Source organism: Acanthaster planci, linkage group LG20 (genome assembly GCF_054643075.1).
Source record: "Acanthaster planci isolate LZ-2023a linkage group LG20, COTS_SCS, whole genome shotgun sequence".
NCBI lineage: Eukaryota > Metazoa > Echinodermata > Asteroidea > Valvatida > Acanthasteridae > Acanthaster > Acanthaster planci.
The window spans coordinates 6,309,953-6,332,680 of NC_141796.1; the positions used below are offsets into that span (position 1 = coordinate 6,309,953).

At 45.1% G+C, this 22,728-nt stretch overlaps 1 protein-coding gene across 1 annotated transcript; it reads right to left on the reverse strand.

Annotated features, from left to right (window-relative positions):
- Window positions 1-2,160: 2,160 nt before the first annotated feature.
- Window positions 2,161-19,694, reverse strand: dbx1 (developing brain homeobox 1). The gene is made up of 4 exons (XM_022232515.2): window positions 18,731-19,694; window positions 15,104-15,253; window positions 9,323-9,528; window positions 2,161-3,959 (listed from the first exon to the last, which is right to left on the reverse strand). Exons 1-4 carry the CDS (start codon window positions 19,419-19,421, stop codon window positions 3,525-3,527), a joined length of 1,482 nt encoding a protein of 493 aa, XP_022088207.2. The 5' UTR covers window positions 19,422-19,694; the 3' UTR covers window positions 2,161-3,524.
- Between the last annotated feature and the right edge of the window lie 3,034 nt (window positions 19,695-22,728).

The following is a 22,728-nucleotide window of genomic DNA, read 5'->3' on the forward strand; positions in this document are numbered from 1 at the left end:
TGATTTGAGGAGCGGGTATCAAACGAAGAAATAAGGTTTCGGCAAAAAAAATTAATCTTGAGTAACGTCTTCGTGACGTTGTTGATTTGAAAGGTTTTTCTGTGTTTTCACTTTTTTATATATACAATGGTGTCTTAGCTCGTTGTGAAAGAAAAAAAAACTTACATAGAAGGGAATCTGTCCAAGCAACACTAACAGGAAGAACATGTAGAGATCTTTGGGTGCTCTTCTTTTTCTGAGTTTGCTCTGTAGACTTCTGTTTGTGTTTACAGCAGGCCACCCTTCTTGTTATTGTCGATGCCGCTGCTATTGCTTCTCTTGCTCTTCTTTCCTGGTGTAGCGGTTGTTTTTGACTTTTGTTGCTGATGTTTGTGTTGTTTTGTCTACTGTTGTTGTTGTCGTTACTCTTTGTTGTATGCTGTTGGGATTTTTTAAATGTTTGTTGCTGTTTGTGTTGTCCGCTTTTATGCTACTGTTGTCGCTTTTGTTGCCGCTACTTCTGCTGTCGTTGTCATTGTTGTTTGTCGACGTCATTTTTGTAATTGTCATCTTGACGTTCCCTGTTGTTGTTGCTGTTTTTTTTTGCTTGTTCATTTTCAGTACTATTAAATACAAAAAGGTTATCCTTAACCCTGTAAGAGCCCGGGGGACGGAATCCGAGACAGGTAGCCAAAACTGTATACTTTTTCCACTGCCGTGCTCAATGCACGCGGGCTGGCACCCTATACCCTTGAACATTATAATGACCGTAAAAACAAAATCATAAACGTGTGATTGAGTTCAATCTTCACATTTGTAATGATAAGGAGTGTCTTTACAAGCATGCTAAGTTTCAAAGAACTAGAGCATAGCATAGCCGAGTTCTAGGGGGGAACCCTCTCCCCCTGAGGCTCTGTGATGGGCCAAAATAACCCGCCTCTTTTTATACACCAGAATGAAAGTTTTCAGGCGGTAAAAGAAACGCGTTCAGATCCGTTCAGGCAAGTTAACGCCCGCGTTTATCTGCTGGTGCCGATGGTCAGCCGGATCGCCACGGATCAATAACCATTACTGCCCGCAACAATGGCCGGGCGAATTAATTGGGAGAAATTAGACGCGTGCTCGACCGTGGGGGCAGCACGTGCTCCTATTGTTTTGCCGTGGCAACAGCTTGTGATGGGTTTCCCACTGTCCTTTGCACTTTTGTCACGCGAGGGATGAATATTTTTGTTACTCTGAATCACAATTAAGCTTCATCGTCCCCTGCAAAGCTTTTGATCTTTTCTTTTTATAATAAGCACTGTATGAAGCTCACTAGAGTTCGTTTTTACGAGATCTATTTTTAGACACTGTCTCTAGTTTGGCGAAAAAAGTTTTTTTTTTCACGACATATCGTGGCCATTCTCATGAGGTACATATGTTTTCAAAGTTCGTTTTTAAGAGATATGTATTCACATTCAGCTTTATATCTCATGGGCTTGAAATAACTCGTAAAACGAAATTGAAAACAGATATCCTAAAAATGATTTTCCCCCTAAAATAGAAATAATATTTCTACACATAAATCTCGCAAAACAAACTTGAAAAGTACATCTTGTAAACCGCATATCAGGGGAAAATGTTCCTTGTCAAACCGACATCTTAATTGTGCGAGGGCTCTCGTTGTTCATCCGTTACACCGACGTGTATACTCACAATGTGCTCTCAGTCCGGCCCGAGAGCTTCGATAAAGGGCGAGCCGGCTGGAGTGAAGCTCGACACCTTGACTTCTTGCGTGACGTCTTGCACTAATAAGCAGGAAGTCGTCAGTTTGAATCTCACCCGAACCAGCATGAGATTTTCGGCAACTCTCGGATCACTATCTGGATAAACACAGGTCGGCGGGAGGCCAATTTTAATAACCAAATTAACATCCATTTTTTCTTCTGTTTTTGCCTGACTCGTCGTGTGGATATGCACCAAGAAAATCAGACTTGTTTCTTTGATTCTTCTCGGGGGAGGGGGTTGGTTTGATTTAGTTTTGGGCTGAGCTGGTTAGGGTTGTGTTGGATGTGAATTTAAATGATTTTACGATACTCGCGTTTGGTCACCTTGAAAATTACCAACAGTTCACCTTTTTTATTCCAAGTACACATTTTATTTATTTGAAAGAGTACATGTAAAAATGAGAGAGTCAAATCGTTTTTGTATTTTGTCAATATATTTATGTTTTCCTGGAATGAACGAAAAGCTATAAACGAAGCCTCAGAAGATGCCTATAACTGTTTGCGTGAAATCTGGCGGGAGAAACTGACAAATAAAATGAAATGAGCTGCTGTCAAAGGAATATAGCTAAGAAAAGAAAAAAGGTTTTGCTCAGTTTGATAAATAACAGACGCCAACAAACTCATTGGCATTCTACATACGCTACGGCTTCTATGTGTAGCTGTTTCTCTTAATTCATTTGACAAAAAATATCGATTCAGTTTTCGTCCTATTTTAATGACACAACTGAGTAATGTCTATTGTGTAGTATTTCATAACCGTTACACCGGCTTGTGCTTTGATTTTGTTTCGTTTTCTGATTCTGGGCACCAGCCACTGATAACAAAGAGTGACTAGTACTCTACTGATGAACATATTTTGGCATTAATAACTCCGTAGCTAGCGGACCATACTGGCTATGCAATGTCTCAACCACCGTTTAGTCAAAATGACGGGTTGAAATTATTTATCTCTCTTTTTTAAAAGGAAACCATGAAAAATATGAAAAAGTTTTAACATCTGGAACCAAAACAACTGGTAATAGCTATACGCAAGAATTATTTACAGACATATATTAAGATTGCACCTGTTGGCCTACATCATTAATTTATACTCTACGTTGGAAAATATCGACAACAGATTCACGACGTCCAAATATTACCACTAACACAATTATTTGTTCTTCAAACGGCCGTAAAACGAAAGGAGGATCCGCTATGGAGCGCCTTGCTGTACAAGGGATCAGCAAATTATTTCCACGCGACACAAAAATCAAAATGCTGTGAATATTTAAATCACGCACGCACAGAAATAGGAAAATAAGTTAATTCGTAGATTCATTAATCCGTATGATATAAAAAATCAAGAATATTTACAAAGACGTAGTATTGCTTTGCTCGATTCTGAAGGTCGAGCTATTACATAGCTCCACCATACGACAACTTTGACGTCGTCGTGATGTAGTTAACCATGGTGTTGTGACGTCAGGAGGTTCGGTTTCCTGTACAATTTAAACCCATCCACTTTCGCTTATATACACGCTGCGAGCGCAACAGGATTAAGTACGAAGATGGCTGGGGCAAGGAGGCCTCAGAACTAACCCCAATGATTCAGCTTTTAGAAATTGAGATCGTATCTATTCAAATTCATCCAAACGTCCCATGGTAGCTGATACGCATGCACACACGCACACTGGGTCTGGTTTTCAAGGGGATCCGGAATTCACACAACACTGAGTTTCAGATCTGGCGCCATTCTCAACGTAGCCTAAAGTTCTGCAACAACCCTTGAACCTGGTGACATCACATGACGTCAATGTCCCGCTCCTCTTCCTCGTTCTCGTAATCTCCGTCCCGACCGGCCATGGTCGGGCTCTGTCCCCTGCGCCCTTCTTCGTCGACCGCCTGGTGGTCGCCCATCAACAGTGGGCTGGGACAGGGGCTGCTGGCGGGAGACTCCAGCATCTCCTCCGTGTCCGAGCCCTGGTCCGCCATCAGGCCGCCGGCCGCCGAGTGACCCGGGTGATGGTTGTGGTGCTGGTGTGGGTGGTGATGCGGATAGCCATGCTGGTGGTGCTGGGCATCGGGGCTGACCTTCCCCTCCGCAACATCGCTCAGGTCCGGGTTGGGATTGGACTTGTTGGGCAAGGTGGACTCCCGCGACCCGCCGGACGACAGAAGCTCCCGCTCTTTGGAGTTACGCCACTTCATGCGCCGATTCTGGAACCAGATTTTCACCTTGGAGAGACCACCAAAACATAAAGGCTGCTCGTTACTAAATTGACTTGGGCATAGGGAACTTGCATCGACTGCCAAATTGGGAAATCATTTTAATATTCTTGTTCTGTACCCCGACTGCCTATATCCATAAAGCCCGTGGTTCTGTAGGACTACAGACCCATTCCTTGATTTTGTGTCTTGACGGGATCCAAACTAGATACACCGATGTAAATTAGCACACTTCGTCTAGCGTTCAGTGTAGCCTACAGGGACGACACCTACAGTGTTACTTTAATTTCTCAACTGAATGATATCTTACTGATAATATGGATTTCACGTTTCATTGTGGACACCAAAGCATGCTCCACGTGAAACATCCGGGATCATTGCACGGCGCAACACGTCACCTTTCACACAATAACAAAGGCGCTGGATTAGGCAAACTGCGAAATCGCTCTAAATGGTTTTCTGCATTTAAAACAAAAATCATTATCTAGATCCACAGTGGGAGAATGTGCAATAATGTTATTTATTTTTCCCTGGCTAGTATACCGGTAACTCGCTAAGAAATTGATTTAACTTCGGCTCATATTTTATTCCCACAGCGCTTTACCGTTGGGGTCCCCTTCAACAAATGACAACAAAAAGTCCGCTGCTTACCCATCAACAAACTGCGGGAGAGCATGGTTTAATTACACCCCTAAATGCGATCCGGCTCCGTTGTCCCATAGAAAAAGAAAACACAGACGACCACACCGTCACAAAAGGAACAGCGTGTGGTAGAACCCGGTAAAACGAAACGGTCGCGCCTTGGAGTCGTTCGGAGCCACAGTTTTGAAGTCGTGAAGGGATCGTTCAGCCTTCAGCCCAATCGCATTGGTCAGGCCTTGCGAGGGGAGAGACGTTGGTCGCACTAACAACCATCCCAAACCAGCAGGGCTCATCCCGGTAATTGGTCCGATGGAGTTACAGATCACGGATTTTGGATGTAATATTCATTGCCGCGCGCGTGGGCGAACATCGTATTGCACATGAATTTAATCGTTGGTATTCTGCCCGCCTTAAAAGGAGAACCGATATCGGCCAAAACACGCCTCCACCGCCCGAGAATTCATAGGTGGTGTCAAGTTCGAATCTTTTGCAAGTCAAATATGCACAAGTAAAGGTTCCTATTTTAAACCCAATCGTTCTGATTTGGTACCGCCGAGGTAATGACGTTCAGGAACTACGTTGACCGCGCTGGCGGTAGACCGTGAAGGGGTGAGTTTCTTGTCCAAGAACCCCCCGGGGGTGGTTTATTGTTACTGAGGGTCGACTATAAAGTTCGTCAGATGGTGGGATACTTAATCACCCCAGAACAAGCAGTTAAAAAGTGGCACGTCCATAAAGGACACAGTTTCGCACCTAGTCTTGTTCTGTGAGCCACGGTTTTGCCGATTTCGGAGTTGGCGAAACTCGTTTCCCCTTCTAAAGAGTGCTTTATGTTTTGTGTCAAGAAAATACCTGTATTGTTTAAACTTTTGCAACCAATCAGATTTGCTCGTGCACATTAAAAATGAACTTTAGATATTAATCAAGCGATTTTTTTCGATAATAGGCAATAAGGCGATTCACAGCCTCCAATAGTTCCCAACGCGTTGGCCAATCACAATGCACGAAATCTGTCGACACCAATGCGCGTTTGGAAAGGGTCGACAGATTTCGCACATTGTGATTGGTCAACGCGTTGGGAACTCTTGGAGGCGCACTTGTGAATCGCCCGTATCAGAATGAACTTTTCTTCTTCCTACTACAAATGGGATGCCTGTTTCCATCACATGCATGAAATTATATTCCCCCGCAAGCGTCTAACACAAGGAAAGAGTTGGCAAGTTGACCCATCATAGAAAACATGAATGTCATTCCCCGATATAAATCCTGCGTGTCGTCGTTTCTTTTTGCCTCGTGTATGTCAGAAATCAAACTAGGCGCGCTGCATTCAAGTTGTTGGGACCACTGATAAAAAAGGCACGTTTCGTTTGTTCCGCGGATGTAGCCTTTCGGGAGCGTACAATTTCGCGATGGAGCATAATAATTTATGGCGGGGGCCCATAAAATAGACTTAACGGTTTATTGCTGCAAACATCCGCACATACTCGGTCAAGGCGACCAGTGCGGGTTTCTTGAACGAAGTTACTTTGTAGCACATTTTTTTTACAGTTATGGCGTGGGGCATATTTTACGGTTTAAAATAATGTTCGGAGGATTAAAGAACATTAATGTCTGGCTGTCTGTGATGAAGTTTTGAGACCCGTGGTGGGTTTTATTTAGCTTGAACATACAGTGACGGGCGCATTTTTATCCACGGAAAAAGCCGGTGGAAAAGTAGATGAAGTTAAGTGGTTTTTCCAGCATGCGAAAGATTAACTTTGGTCAAACGAAAGTGGATGACTAGCTCTCCAAACTCTGCCCTTGACTTGGGTCTACATGTACTACCTTAGAAAGAGAAACGCCCCTTGAAACAAAAACAAAGCAAAACAAGACAGAAGCCATCACATTTTGATTTTTATAGTCCTGTATCGATCGTTATAGTCTGACGCAAACGAAAACAAGGGGGCGGGGCAACCGTTTTCAGGTTCGACTTGTAACTTCAGTGTTTATTTGGCCCCCCCCCCCCTTCCTGGGGGTAGGGTTCAGTATTTTCTTTGTACATTATATACAAACTTGGAGGTTTCCAGTCTTTTAGGTTCAAAACGAGGGCGAGCTTTGTGTACTAAACTAGCAAGAAATGTTCAGAATACCATCTGTGGCCTCCTTTTCGGGAAGACCCTCCTTCTTTTGTGGCCCAGTAATTCCCCTGTTCAGCTCATTAATGCAGTTCACCTAGTCTTACTTCCAAATTGAAATCACAAGTGTCTCCGAGTGTCCCCTTGCGCCCTGGGCCCAGCTTCTCCAGGCGAAACACTATCCTGTGCGCCAGCGCGTCGGCTCATGGATCGCGTTACGTGTGCGACACTACCACGGCAGACGCGGACCCGAAACCCCGTGATGCAAACATGAATATTACATTTTATTGCGAATGAGGAATAAAGAAAGTTGCAGAAAAAAAAGACTCGCTATTTGTTCACCGCCACGGGTGCATAATTCGGCACAATAAGCAGAGGTCACTGCGCAGGTGACCTATGTGTCTTTCGCGGACGCAGAGACTGTTCAGCAGTTCGCCGGAGTAAAACTTTACGACGTTTTCCACTCTTCCTGTGTTGATTAGCACTCGTCCGCAGGCTGAACTAATGAGAGCAGCAGTCACCTGTTTTTGATGAGACCTTTTTCAATGTTTTTACCTCTTAAGAGGGGGCATAAAGCCAATTCAATTATCACGTGCGGGTAATTTTGTTAAGTTCATCTTTCCTAGCAGGATTACCGTGAAGTCAGTGATCGTTTGACTGAATTTGATTGGTCGGCAGTTCTTTTTTTTTTTTTAATAGAAAGGTCCGTCGAAGAAATTCGTTTTAAGATTTGCGGGAGACGATTTCGAACGGTAAAGACAAAGTCTCTTTTGAAATTTTTCTGAGCTGCAGATTGCTCGCGAGGAATGAAATTATTGATGCATTTTTCCCAAGGAACAGACCAATTTTTAACATCTGACAGGACGTGCTGAACATACGTAAAATCCATTATGGCGCGCCGATGAACCAGGACACGATGTGGGTCGCGTGCCCGGTTTTACTTGGCGAGCTTTTTCCATCTTGTCGTGTCATTAACATGTAGCTGGTGTTGAGAGACTGGGCGAGAAGGAAACACACTTGGGATTTGGGATCGTGTTTTGACAGCGGGTTTGATCTGCACGGCAGAAATTCCCCAAAATTAACTCTGCGATACAGCGTAAAGATGGCACTGTGATCTGGTTCGTTGTAGTGATACAGTCTGAAACACAGTAGGCCAACGTCATTTATAATATGACTTTATACAGATGGAGTCCAAAAATGTATCACAAATTGCCAGAAAGAAACTGTCAAAAAAGCTAATGAGGATTCATGCATTTTCCATCTCAAAGGCCGTGTGTGCTTATTTTCGGGTCTGATGTCTTGAACAAATAACCTCAGTGGATTAACCCTAAACCACCTCAATCCTCCAAAATCCTTCAGGAGGTTCTGGAGGATTTTGGATGAACCCCCCCCCAAAAGAAAAGAAAAGTAGGGCCATGGATGATTTGGAGGATTGAGGATTCAGATACCTTTCATTTTGTGCATAAGCCAAAAAATGTAGGATTTTGGAGTATTGAGGATGAATGCGGTTTTGGAAGTTGGGCAATTGGAGGATTTGGGAGGATTGAGGATGTGCCCTAGTGAAAAGGCCCTAGTGGGTTAGGGTTAACCTGTGATAAATTCATCTCACTTTGGGCCCACATGCAACCTCAATTTCTAAGCGAGGAAAATAGTCTGACACTTTTTCATTCAGTGGTGTACAACATGTAAAATGGATTTGGGGAATATGATCCAAAGTCAATACGGTCCACACTCTGATCCCCATGTAAACAATCTGAATTGCTCGTTGGCCGTTCCAAGCTACATAAATGAGTGAAGCCACACGCTGGTTCCCGATCCCTCACTGGAAAGTGTTAAGGGAACCAGTCTCAACCACTTCTTTCATCTTAAATAATCTTATACTGTTAGTGGTAATAAGGACACTGTTGCTTCATTTCTAACAATCAATGGCTTATCTAGATTTTTCCCATTGAGAACAGTGGGTTCACACTGCAAAACTAACTAATGAGCCTTTTCGGTATTCCAACAGCGCATGCCCCGAATTAAGCGTCCGGGGCCATGCAGGCACAGCATGCCAATCCGAGCGGAACAAGAGAGGGCGTGTTTTTTTGGGGGGGACACTCACTGCATAAGCGCAAGTTTGTGCGTGTTTGACGCGGAGCACGCTGAGTACACATAACTAATTTATGGTCTTTGCGTACAAGCTGAACGCATGCAAGAACCCGCTTGTAACCACATGTCTTTCTTTCGCCGATTGGGGGTGCACTTTAGCTCGGGGCGGATAGAGGTCTTGAACAAGGTTTCACTTGACAGGCAAAGGTAGTTCAAAAAGCGTTCCAAGTCTGCAGCGGCGCCTACATTTTCCAATCTTCTTCCTTCAGTTGGCAATTTTATGTACGCCAGATTGCTGAGGGGTCTCAAAGGTGCGCTTATCTCCACGCACATCTGTGTGTATTGAACGCCGGTCAAACAAAATTCACTTGACTTGAAAAGCTCTATACGCGCGCGTGCGATGCTCTCCCGATGAGAGCGGCCATACGCCGACTCACACACGTGCTTTGTTCTCGAATGACCTTGGTTTTATGGAATACCGAACTGGCTAATTGATGGGCTTGTGGTTAATTGGTTAGTATTTACCTGCGAGTCTTTGAGTCCCAGCTTGGCGGCTAGTTTCTTCCTGTCCGGTTTGCTGATATATTTCTGCTGCTGGAACTTCTTCTCCAGGCCCTTACGCTGGGCGTCGGAGAACACCGCGCGCCGCAGCATTCCCCGCCGGGGCTTCCCGCGGGCGGCCCCCGGCCAAGGGAAGGTCCCTGGCACGGGTATGACCGAGGATGGAGTAACTGGAGATGAAAACGAGACAGGAATGGAAAGTTTAGTTTCATAAGGAGGTTGAATTCGCGGTTGGGGGTTAACCAGTCTCTGCTAGGGTGCTAACAATAACATCGTGTTGTCCGACAAGTTCAGCTTTGACTTTAACTTTAATAGGCAGGAAAGAAGAGTACCCACGCCGAAATCTTTGAGCTATATGAGCCAGTTTGTTTCACGTGGATTCAGATAACGATCAGTGATCCGTCGTTGGTTCACTGGCACCAAAATCCGCCTAATGGATGGAGCGAACCAGCAATGGGACCACCGATTGAGATCCAGATCTGCGTGAAACAAACGGGCCCATAGTCTCCAATCAAGTAGTTGATAAAGGAGTAGTAGGGCAAGCCCATACAGCCCATCTGCCTTTCTTTCGCTGGCAAGGGTGCACTTCAACTCAGGGCGGATTGCCTGTTTTCGCTAAGCAGGTACTGTAATAAGTGACGGCAAATTTCCCGTAATCCAAAGCTAAGTGAAGTAACTGTTGGCCCAAGGGAAGGAACCTGGCTACTTTGTGCTAATTGTTATGCCTCGGATCGACGGGTGCGTCACTAATGACTCCGTAACTGTGTCGGTAACAGCATGGAGGAACAGTAACAGTACGCTGTGGTTTCATGGTCTTTGCTGAGATCGCAGTCCATGCGTGGGTCACTTAAAGTGACGATGACCGATTGCGGCAAAGTGGCGTGCTGACCGACACGTACATCAGTAATCCTTAGACGTCGGTTTGAGGCCGTAAAAATATTGAACCACATTATTTTCTGTGAGGCTGAAGGCTGTAGATGCTAAGCTATGAATTAAGACCCGTGTGGAACGTTGATTTGCCAATTTCAGAATATCCCTGTCAAGAGGGGTAAAAGAAAACTGGCCCACCTAATCGGGTCCATAAGCTGCGGATGAGGAAGCTCCCGCAGTGAATCCGACAGAATTAAACTAAAAAAAAAAGTCGAGCTGCACTTCTGGACTACACGGCCTGTTTTTAGTATTCGAGCGCTCAGGCTCGCGCTTTGCTCAAGGGCTATCTGAATGTCCACGTCTGTCACGACAGACGTCAGGCTCGAAGATAATTGGGCATTTTATGACCAGCTCCCGCCATTTGCGAAAGGCAACGCACTGCGTGTCCGCTTGTCCATGGAGGACGCGAGAGCCGTTGTGGCTTCGGCCCAATTTGGCCGGAATTTATGGGCCCAACAAGTGAAATTTATGGCCATTTAAACACGGGTGAGTTGATTTGAGGGAGGGGAAATTCGTTACGTTAAAGTGGTGAGTGGCGCGTGTCGGTGATTCCGGTCAGGATGTGAGGCTGGGACCAATCCGGTAGGCCACACCAGGCCTCAGGCAGGCCCGCCACATCATTTTGCGCGTCCATCAACTCGACCTCTTTGTTATTTCCCAAAGTACAAATGGAAAGATTTTTTGTCTAAAAAGGTGCCAAGTGCTCAGCGAGAAAGCTTCTATATGCGCCTTATTTTTGGCTAAGGATACCAACAAAACGAAGAAGAAAGCATCAAGCTTCATTTTTGTAGAGTTCATTTTTTTGCAAGAAAGTTGAACGGCAGTTCTAAGTTATAGCAGCTTATTCAGTCATTGGCTTCTTCGAGCTTCGGGTGTTCTCGATTTCTGTCGGGAGCTACGCAGTCTGGAGACACCGCTTGACCGTTCCTTGAATATTCCCACCGGCCTTGGCATCAACTTTGAAAATGAGTGCAAACTTGCCTCGGACTATTACACATCGCAACTTGCGATGACTAGCATCTTTGTGCCCGAGTTCAACCTGCCGAATTCCTTGCTACTTGCTCGTTGGAAAGTTCTGTGCTGTGTGACTTAACGTCAATACACCGATCTTTTTTCTACCATGAATAAGGAACGATAATGCATACAAACAAACCTCATTCAAGTAAACTGTCACAGTGTGGACACCTCCCCAACAGCAGAAGCTCTCTCTGCACTCTGAAGGGCAAATCGGCCCCCTCTTGATCCGGTAATTGGCATGTTTTCATTGACTTTTGGGCTTAACTCCTGCACCAGCGGGAATATGCGGGACTAGTGTTGACGAGCAAACGTGGCGGGCAGACAAAGCTTGTGGGTACAATATGGTGTTCTGAAGCGGATAGGCAAACGTCATGTGTGTGAGTTGGAACGTCGTCTTTTTGAGTAGGAACGTCATGTGTGTGAGTTGGAACGTCGTCTTTTTGAGTAGGAACGTCGTGTTTGTGAGTTGGAATGTTGTGTTTGTGAGTTGGAACGTCGTGTTTGTGAGTTCGAACGTCGTGTTTGTGAGTTGGAACGTCGTGTTTGTGAGTCCGAACGTCGTATGAGTGAGTTCGAATGTCGTGTTAGTGAATTGTAAATGTCGTGTGTGTGAATTGCAAACGTCGTGTGTGTGAGTGGTTAGGGCCAATGTCATGGATCATTAGCATGATTTTTTTCCCTTGATGAAAACAGGATTACCAACCAAAATGTTCATGTGTTTTATATTGCTTGTGACTGGTGTTCAGCTGATGTTCGCTTATCATAAAAATGATATGGATTTTTGGCTGGTAACCTGTTTCTCCTGAGCAAGACATTACTGTGCTAAGCAAATTTTTGTGCTTAGCAGCTTCATGAAATGGGCCCAGCGCCTGGTAGCGAAAACTACACGCAGTACTGTCTACACAAGTCTGCTTCCCAGACCCTAACAATCTACCTGTATATACGCGACGTTCAACCTCACACACACGACGTTTACAATTCACAAGCACGACGTTTGAACCCACACACTCACACGACATTTGCCTGTCCACTTTAGAACGCCATACGCAGAGTTAGCTACTTGAAGGAGGCTTTCTAGGAGGGTACGGTGAGACCACTTGAGAATCGTGGTTGCTTGAAGAAATTTAAGTGAGAGTGACGTGAAGTGCACGATGTAGGAACAGCTAAATACTGAGTACCAGTGACGCCCTATGTGGAAGTAATTTTTCCTAATCACGCTAGTCACTCATTCCCTTACTTAAATACTATGAGGCAACACGATTTCAGAAGAAAATCGAACAAGCAATATTCAAAAAAGCAACTTTAATTGCTTGTTCCAGATTTTTATGCTTGACTATAGCTTTAGGCCACGCATTTCGACGTCACATTTCCGTCTAAGAATTCCGTGCTACCTTGAACTTGTTTTCCGTCTGAGCCAGCGATCCGAGACACAGGTGAATTCATAACAACGAGTCTGTGTGAAGTCAAGCTAGCGCCCGTCACTGCCAAAGACATTGCTCGGAGGTGGGAATACTTGTGCAGTAAGTACCACGCCGACCAGGTTTTTCCAGACGGCATGTGATTCTGTCCATTAGTACAAACGCTCACACTGTCTCTCATATACCCTGACATCCTAATTTAACTTTGTAAAACTATCCCTCCAATAAAACTAACGACTATAATAAGCTGCCAGGGGAATGTACGGCCCAAACAGGGAACGAGGAAGAGCGTATTCGTGTGTACTTGTATTTACCCCCCCCCCAAAAAAAGGATCAAAACCGGTATTAACACATCAAATTAAACAGCTCAATAAAAAATGCACCAACCGCCTTGTCAAAAGGGGAAAAACCCTCTGGAAGCCAAATGGTCTGCCTCACTCGATGACATATACATAGTTGGAAATCAAAATAGTGATAAATCACAATTAAAGTCAGGCCGTCTGCGCGGCCCAAGTTTTAAGGCAAGACCAGCGAAATGCAAGGCTCAACTTCTGTTGGGCACGTGGCCACACCGCGACCGACTCAAGTGAGGGCCAGACGCACCGGGAAAGGGAAAAAAGAGAGAAGCTGCTGAACGGGTGAAGATTCCCTTTCATTTCGACGAATAAATCAATTTTACTTCTGAGTTGGAGGGCGTACCCTCTGCTTAAAGACCTTCATCAGCGATTGCATTACGGACAATTAGTGTTGTAAAAATTTACTGTCTTGGATTGGTGATATATGGTCCATGAAACAGCCGTTCACTTCCACGTGAAAGGCGGTTGTGGTGTGTACTTTTTAGACAATGGATTTGACACACTAACATGACAATATTTTATATTTTTGCGTTATCCAAAGGATTCGGGATGGATCTGGCTCCCTTCTATTTTTGTCTTGTATTATCGTCAAGCGCAGAATATTGTTGGGAGCAGCAATGGGCTTTTTGAGTGAGCTCTTGAGTTCAAGTTTAAATGTGTATCGTACCGTTCTTGCAAAACGCCAAGCCTTCGACGCGTAGTCTCGAAAATTTTTGCTTTTTTCATTGACGGTGCTCAGAAAAAAAATTGATTGGGGACAGTGTCGTGAAATGCCAATGATCAACGGTTTGTCCTATTAAGTTGACACTGTGCATTATGCAGAACATAGGCCTACTGTGTCCAATTTCAGGCAAAGTTTTGATCCACATTCGTCAATGTAGGTTTGCAGATGTTGCCCCCTCCCGGTTGCAAGATGACCAGGGGGTATTTATTCCTTTAACCTCGGGTGATTACATTTTTGATAATCGCCGATAACACAAATTAATAAAGTGTCAACGGGGGTCTGAAGTTAGTAGGATGAACAAGCTTGTGACTGGTACTGCTTCAATAAGTTCCAAGACAGTACCCTTTAGATATATGTCATCCTTGTCAAGGGATGGGTACACTAAACAGCCGTGCTCCGGCCAACCTGACGGGACTGAGATCTGGCTCTCCCTCGGGTGTGAGCGCCCCAGCTTGCTCTACAACCTCTGCCCGGACCACGAACTAAAAACCTGCGTCTCTGACGTCGAGTTTCCCGATTTTTTCCCGTGTCCGACACCGTGCATAACTTTTTATGGTGGGCTGTCACAACAACTTTTCGTCGAGGCCCATAAAAATTAACCGATTTAAGTTGTCTCCCCCAATAACAGGAGACAGTGGAAGCCTTATAACATATCCAGACAGTGTCATACACCCACAGACTCTCTCTTTAAGGGGTTAATAACAGACCTTAAAGTTTGACGCTGCTTAATTTTGAGGGTGTTTGCTCACAGAGCGATGGATTGACCGTTTGTCCAGATATTTCGTTGCCAGGTCCCTCGATTAAAACTGACAAATGACCGCCAAGCCGTAACCAGAACCGACGAATGTGTAATGACTTTATTAAACCAGATCTTTTTTCAGATTACTAATTGATAAACCAATTGGGACAAATTTTCCCAATTTGATCTAGTGCGTTAGAGTAGAACTAATTTTAAAGTTTATTTCACCGAAATTTAACGTCTGAACATTCTGTTCCGGAATGGCAAATCAGGAGGTGTGTGATATCCTATGCAGAAGTGTAGCATGGATACCAGGAGGTGTGTGCCATCCTATGCAGAAGTGTAGCATGGATACCAGCCAAAACTTCGCACCCGACGCGACGTATAGGCCGAGTCAACAACAGTACGGCTTTCGGTTATTATACACACTATTTTGCAACTCTAAAAACCTCTTGAGACAAAATTCGGATACACCCTTATGGCTGGTTCACCGTTTACCCACTTCCAGACTCCTGCCAATGAACAGCTTGGATTTTGATGTAAGCTGAACCAGGTACTCACCTGGTAAAAACGGGTTCCTTGCAGCCATGGTGGAATGCACGCCCGTTCCATACAGTGGTCTGGTGAGATGAGCCAGAGACGTTCCGAGATGCTTGTAGCCGCTGCTCAAGGCTACACCACTCACAGATGTCGTGCACATCGCAGACGCACCTGCAGAAGAATATACATAACAATAAGTAGGTAACTGGTGTGTTTTCGAATGATTGCTCCAACTTTTTCTCCTCTGTTTCCTTCACAGTGCCTTTTAAATCTTGGCTAACTGTTGCAGCAGATAATGTAACCTTAGTGAGCATGTTTCACGGGTCAGCAAGGTTTTATGGCTTGCTTGCGTCCTTACATGTGGTTTATTGAAAAGCGCCAAAATATCTGTACATGTTTACTACCATTGTAAGCACCGAATTATCATTCGCGTAGAATCCTGTGGCTGTATCCAAGCTGTGAAAGAGGACACAGATCGATCAGTCTGGTTAATGAGGGAAAATGTATTCTTTGAACGGTCTGTTCTCAGCAATGCTTTTCTCTTATCAGCAGTACTGAGTGTATTTTGGTCTTCATGAGATTGCAATAATAATAACAATTTATTGTTGATGTAGCGTCTTACATCTCAAAACGCTTTACAAATCACAAACATGAAAATAAAAACTAAATGACAATAATTTATTTCAACATTAAGAATAATACAATACAAAAGTGAATATCCTAAGTTAGATTTTAAAAATCTGGTCACAAAGCGTACATCTCTTGACCAGTATTATATTATATCCTGCTATGTTCCAAGTCGGTAAACCCCTTTCAAGGGAAAGATAGAGTGTTAATGTCATCAGCTTTGAAGCAACCGGTTTAAGATACCTGTCGTCAGTAGAGGGCGTTTGGCGGAGATTGCGTTTAGCATTTATGTACATACAAACACACGTAGATTAATGGCTGTCGATCCCACAAACGAAAGAAGCTTTCTTGTTCAAATTAAAACAGGGGGAAAGTGTTATGACACAAGGAGAGAGGGAGAGCCACGATAAAAACAAGCCAAGCAAAGCAGTTTGACATGTGGTTTGATAACAGTGATGGTCCCTGTGCTGAAATCAATCAAACAAAAGGAAAGCAGCGAACAACGCAGCTTGATGAGGAGGAAACGTAGCTCAACGGCCGACACAGACATTGCACAAAGTGACGCCACAAAAGTATAGCAGCAATAAGCTTATCTAATACAAAGACAGCTCTCTGATGGAGATAGAGAGAAATTGTTTGGAAAATAAAAGACGGTGTTTCCCGTCTGATCGTCAACACCGTGCACTCTGTGGGTCAACTTTCAGGAAATGTGCGCGCTCTCTCTTTGGTATTGTTAAGTGCGTTCTTGTTTTCGCAAGAGCAAGCTCTTGCAACACATCATTCGGGATTTCTCAGTAGTTCAGATTAGAAGAATTCTAAATGCGGATTCTTTGAGTAATATAAAGTTTGGTTTCGCAATTACTTTCGTAAAGTCTACCGGTAAATCCATAGATATATCCGTTTTGGAAAAACAAGGCATTTTAAAAGTCCGAACCTAATGTCTTGTTAAAATGTCACCTTCTCTCACTGTTCTTGATAAGACGTTCTTAAACACACGTATTGTTCACTTTACTCTCCGTGTTAACATAACACCCAAAAGGCCCTACATAGGTTCAGCTTTGATAAACAAAAACAAATAAAAAGTATCTATCCAAGGAGAAGGTTAGCATAATACCAATTTTATGTGGTGTCGTATCCAGATATTAATCTGATTTTATCATGTTTCTCTATGGATATAACGAATTACATATTAAACACCAGATTCTGAAAAGGTACTTCAGATTTTCATCCTTGTACACAAAGGATTCTTGAGACATCATTCGGCAAGAAAAACAAATTACTGCTCCGTCAGTGCCAATTGATCACTCAGCCAATACCAGCTCGTCTCACTCGGCGAGTCGGCGGCCATTAGCCACTCACAGCCCAACCCGCTTCTGTCGACGACCCTCCCGGTCGAAACGGAGGAAGGCCGTTTGTCCAATCACCGGCAGCAATTTTGCTGCCGGCCCCGATGTTGCCGGGACCAGTCACCGCCCGCTCACGCGTGCGCGGCGAGTCGGCGGGCCAGCACCGACCGTCCACTGGCCGTTACTGACGGCAAGAAGATAATTAGCAATGCAACACCAGTCGCGGAAACATGACGAGTAAAAAAGAGACTACGACATATTAACTGATACGCCAAGAAACCTCGGGGCCCCACTCCTATATCCCTAATTTAATTAACTTAATACGGGTTTTATATTGACAGTGTGTGGCGTGCTCTGGGCCAGGATTTTTAGTCTTAACTCAGCCGTCAGATGATAGTCCGGGCACCGCAGGCAGTGTGGAAATCTAACAATTATTAAAATAACCGAGGCCACCAGCGCTGCTCAACCCACACTGGTGACAAGTGTGACTGACTTGATGTCACAGAGAAATTAACTCTTCTTGTTTTGAATACTGGTGAATTTTCATGGAATTCAATTAAAAGCTGTGGAAAATTAGTATTGTCATATGTTTAGTGCTTTAGACCAGAAGTCTCTGCTGCAACGGTATGTGTTTTTAAAAAACATTCTTGGAAAACGTAGATCTCAGTTTTATTTTCTTCGGAAACTACATAGAAATTATGGGGTTTTTTTTGGGGGGGGTGATTTGTAGACGAGAAATTGAATGATACGGACAAACTGAGAGAAGCTGCAAAAATAACTTCAATTCCGATTCGCTTATCATTTTCTGTGTCCCTTACATCCTTCAAAATTATGCCCATTATTTGAAGTATTCTATAATGGAATATGGAGCATAGCTTAAAGCCCAAACTCACGATTTACACGGAATTAACATGACACATTGCCTTGTGCATCAACAAACTTGGGTACGGCATAGTAATGGTTGGAGACTGAAGTTTACACCGACTGAAGGGCTAGTCGCAGACAGTCAGAGACTGTCCGCCAGTGTCGCTTGCTTCAGTGTGAAATGTCCCGCTATAGGAATTATTTTCGCGATTACTGTGACGATCGATGTTAAGGTTTGTAAGCCTACAGCCTGTGGTACCTGACGACTATACTGCAATAGACGAATCGTGTTACAATGAACAGTCCCAACACAGCGCAGTTCGGGAGCCAACACAAAGAAGGTAAGTGCCGTAAAGGATTTGTTCGCACATTCCACACACAGGTGATATCGATAGTATAAAGGGGCCAAACCGTGTAAAACAGCAGAAAAAAATCGAGTGGTTGGAACCTAAGTTGGAGAGAGATATCGAACGGTTGTCTGTGGTAGTTCGGCCAGCCGACAGGGAGCTTGCCTTTCAGTTTTTACTGTACCCTAACTTCGTTGACACAGAAGCAGTTTTTCTCTATAGGTGCAATGTTAATTGAGTTGGAGAGGTTTCATTCTTTGAGAGGTTTTCAGTGGGCACAAACGGTTATTCAGAGATTTTTGTTTAGCTGTTAATTAAGAACAGGAAGATTGTGATGTCCTCATTATGACGCAAACGACGAACGCAAATTTGAATGGAGTTGTCTTTTCTGCTGTCGCCGTCTGCCAGTATGTATCAAAATGGAGAGATTTAGATTTTCCCCTCTGTTTACGGTGTTTACTTACCCTGCGACGAGCATGCGTCAGCCGAGAGAATCGCGTTCACGCCGAATTTGAGTCCGAAGCCATGCTCGCATGCAGCCACGCCACCGGCAGCGGGCGAGGGGCTCCCCTCCCCTCGGCCCTCTCCGCTACCGTTCCGCTGCTGCTGCTGCTGTTGCTGGTGTTGCTGCTGGGTCTGCCGGAGACAGTTGCAGGTGGTGCAGGAGGCCGGATGCTTGGGGATGGGTTTGTGGATGGGAGTTCTTTGGGACAGGATGTCTTTGACGAGGAAAGAGGTGGTGGAGCCGGCCGGAGGGGCCGCGGCCGGCTGGTGCGGCTGCACGGCCGGGTGGTGGAGATGGTGGTGGCGGTGGTGATTCTCCGGATGGTGATTGTTAGCCTGCTGCTGCTGGTGATGATGATTCTGGTGATGGTGGTGCTGCTGTTGTGGTTGATGGCGAGGCTGCTGGAGGGATCCCGCCGCCGACATTGGGACACGGAAGGCTTGCGGCCTGAATACGGTGTGGTAGAGCGGGGAGGGGGCAAGCAGTCCCCCGAATGGGGGCTTGTCCTCCCCACGATCCCTGTCCAGACGGCACAGGAGATGGGGCACTGCGTGTAGGCTGTGCTGAGCGTGCAAGGTTGCGATGGAGCTAGCCGGGGCGTAAGTGTACGGCGGCTCTCCGGGTAAACTTCGGGCGTCCACCGTCGTCATATTTTTCTCTCTTCTTCGTGTAGCTCTCTCTCTCGCTGGTTTTAAGCCACACTTTGTTGCCTCGATTGTTTTTGTTCCGACGTTGATTTATTGTGTATTCCACGTGCTAGATGAATGCACCAAAAATCAGAAATGTAAAAAGAGAAAAAAAAGAAAAAAGAAATCCAATAAAGTTTCCGAGTTCCGTACAGTACCGCCCGTCCACCGCGCACATTTCAACTGTCTGGATGTTGCGACAAGTTCAGCTTCCCTATGAATTATACACGGGCTGGTATCGTATAAGTTTTTTGGCTTTTTAATGCCGCGCCTGGTTGATTGGCAGCCGTTGTGCGCTCTCCCATTGGCCGAGGGGCCCCATGACGACTGCCGATCCTCGCACTTCCACCGCGGGAGCATCAATGAAAGTGGGCGTGGCCTCCGGGCAAGGTAACCAAGTGCTGTATTTGACGACATGTTTATATACACTGGCTAATAGTGGTTGCAGCAATGGCAATTATCATCATAATACGGGGTGATTATATGGGCAATGTATATATGTGTGTCTAAGGTATTAATGCCCCCCTGTCTAGTATAGTGCGGGCTTTGAGGTTGTCGTGATTTGGTCGCGTGTGGGCGCTGTAGGAAGCCGCGGTCGGGCTTCGGATGCCTGAGTGCGGCGCGATCTTGTCTGAGCTGTCACGGTGCCGTCCCCGGCCGTTCATCACGCATTGTGTGCCGGGCCGAGAAAATTCTCTCCACGGTCTGCCGAGCGCACCGGGCGGGGCGTTATGGGTGCCGCCCGGTGCTAGAGAACGCCGCGTCGTAACAGCAGGGTCATCAATCACCCCAGCACCCTCGAGACCACGAGCTTGCAAACCTTGCAACCCCCAGCCCTGGTCCGTGTCTAAGCCTCAGCGGCTTGTGTCCACTGGTGCAGGATTTGGAGCCTTTGACGGGACAATCCGCTGGATTTGTTGGGGGTACTAACAGAGGTCCTACCAGCAACAAAAAAGGCCAGGCCCCTCCAGGCTGTAAATAGAACAAACTGGGACAGACACTTCAGTGTCGTCAGCTAATTCCAATGAATTAACCCCCCCTCCTTGTGAATTGTCTATATGAATGTTACATGTATTGTACCTTTTAAGCCAACTGAACTTTCACTTCAAACCAATAAATTTATGTCATTTTTTATTTATTTTTTAGTACCAAAAATTGTAGAAAAACCCCTTTCATCAGGGCGAAAGTGACACAAATTCGATCAAACATTTGGGAACACTTATCCTATATTGTTTGGTCTGTTAAATTGAATTTCAAGGCAAATTTTTTTTTTCTATACAGCTCTTCTCTCACGAACACAGCTGAGTATATTTTAGACATGAACTGAAAGAAGACACTCCCTGAACAAACGAAGGGCGTTAGGTAGCAATGTGTCGGTGTGTAGGAGCATCTTTATCCAAATCCGATGGCTACACTGAACGTTTTTTGCACGGGCGTCAAATATTCCTATGTGTCGTATAGATTCTAAGGTTTTCTGGTGAAGGAAATTTCTGTTTTGAGAGTCTCGATGGAGCTAAGACCGTTTCCAAAACCAGTGGATTGGGCGTAGACTTTGGTTTCGCTGGTTCCAGCCATTTTGAAGCAGCGTTCAAAACCACATGTTTAAGCTCTGACTGGGACCAGCGAAACCGAAGTAAGTGAGCGGCGTTACCGCCATGGGCGCGCATGTCATGCGCGCAGGTTGTTCGCACGCGTTAGTTTGCCTTTCTGACCAATAGGGTATTGTGTCTTTGCCAAAATACCGCGCATGCACGTAAAGTTATCTTCAGCGTGCAACACCTGCATACAACCGCCTCTATATAAATCCTCGTATCGCCTAAATTTCGAGTTCACAAACGTCTTCTCACCGAGCAACGGAACATCCATTCACCGGTCGCACGAAACGTCACTTTTGTGTGTGACGCAGCCGCGTTGGGGCGAATATTTTGGTGACATGTGATCCAACGATTCACCAATCAAATGATGAGGGATTTGCCCAGGCGTCAAAAGAAGATCTACAGGCCTGTGCTTCACATGAATCCGCATCCCGAACAGTAATCTGTCGTTGGTTACTGACATCAAACCCGTCGAATGGATGGAGAGAACCAGCGTTGAGACACCTGATCGAGATCCCGATCAGTGTAAAACAGGCCTTACATTGCTCTGTTATGGGACGCCCAGTACTTACACGAGCTAAGGAAAGTAGTGCGCACCTATAAAGAGCGGTCATTTGTCATCAAGAGATCTTCTGCAGAAACGTGCGAATATGAATTTGAAATGTCTGAAATGTTCAAAGCTGGATTTTAATTCTGCCATTTCTCCAACCTTTGAAAAGCATGGCTGTCAATAACATTTCCCACTTTTAGCCGATGTAAATCAAGAGAAGACTGAAAGATTCCACTCAAAAAAGAGAGAAAAATAGTAAAAGCGTACAGTAATGCATGATAAACTCAACTGCAAGTGTGCCAAATAAACCATGTTGAAAAAATAACAATGGACCTAAAGCGAGCCAAAAATCCCAGAGTTTGCAGCAAATAGACCCATTTGCAGTTGTAGCTTTTGCTTACAAGCAGCTGGCAAAAAATAGCTCGCCATCGATACAAAACAAGAGAATAACCTCGCCATTCTAGCCTCGGACGGACTTTCTGTAAACTTCCTCAGATTACAGCCCGCAGAAAATCACATTTCAGGCAATGTTTATAATCCAAAACGGCCTGTACACTGTTGATCGTACAGACTTGTTTAATTGCGACTCAAAATTCAGGGTCATAGCAAATGGCCCAAAAAACCCGATTAATTACGTTTTTGAGAAGATGACGCAAACCACGTGGGGTCTGCAAAGACTACGGTAAATACCATTACCAAGCAGCGCCCCAATAAAAAAAGCACCAAAAAAAAAAAAGGAGCGCCAACAAAAGACCCTCAAAAATGGTCATTTTGTAACTGATAGAATAATGACAGCTTCTCAACACACGTCTTTATTTCTATTCATACACAAGTTGAATTGACGGCAGAAACCGGGCTATTGTTGGCCGAGTCAAAGTCATCGGGCCGCCGATTGGCACTCGTGGAGACACAAACAGTTGATTAAATCGCCCATTATTTCCAGACGACACGTACAAATCGCTTTGTATCATTACACCAAATACACAATTCAGGAAAGAAAAACCTCTCCGCGTTCGAGCAGACTATGTTCGCAATCCCTTTCGGATCAGGGGAGCTGCGTGCGCAGTGCCGTCCTATTCAACAGGCAGACCAAACACTGGCCTCGTGATCGCGCCGACATTAGAGC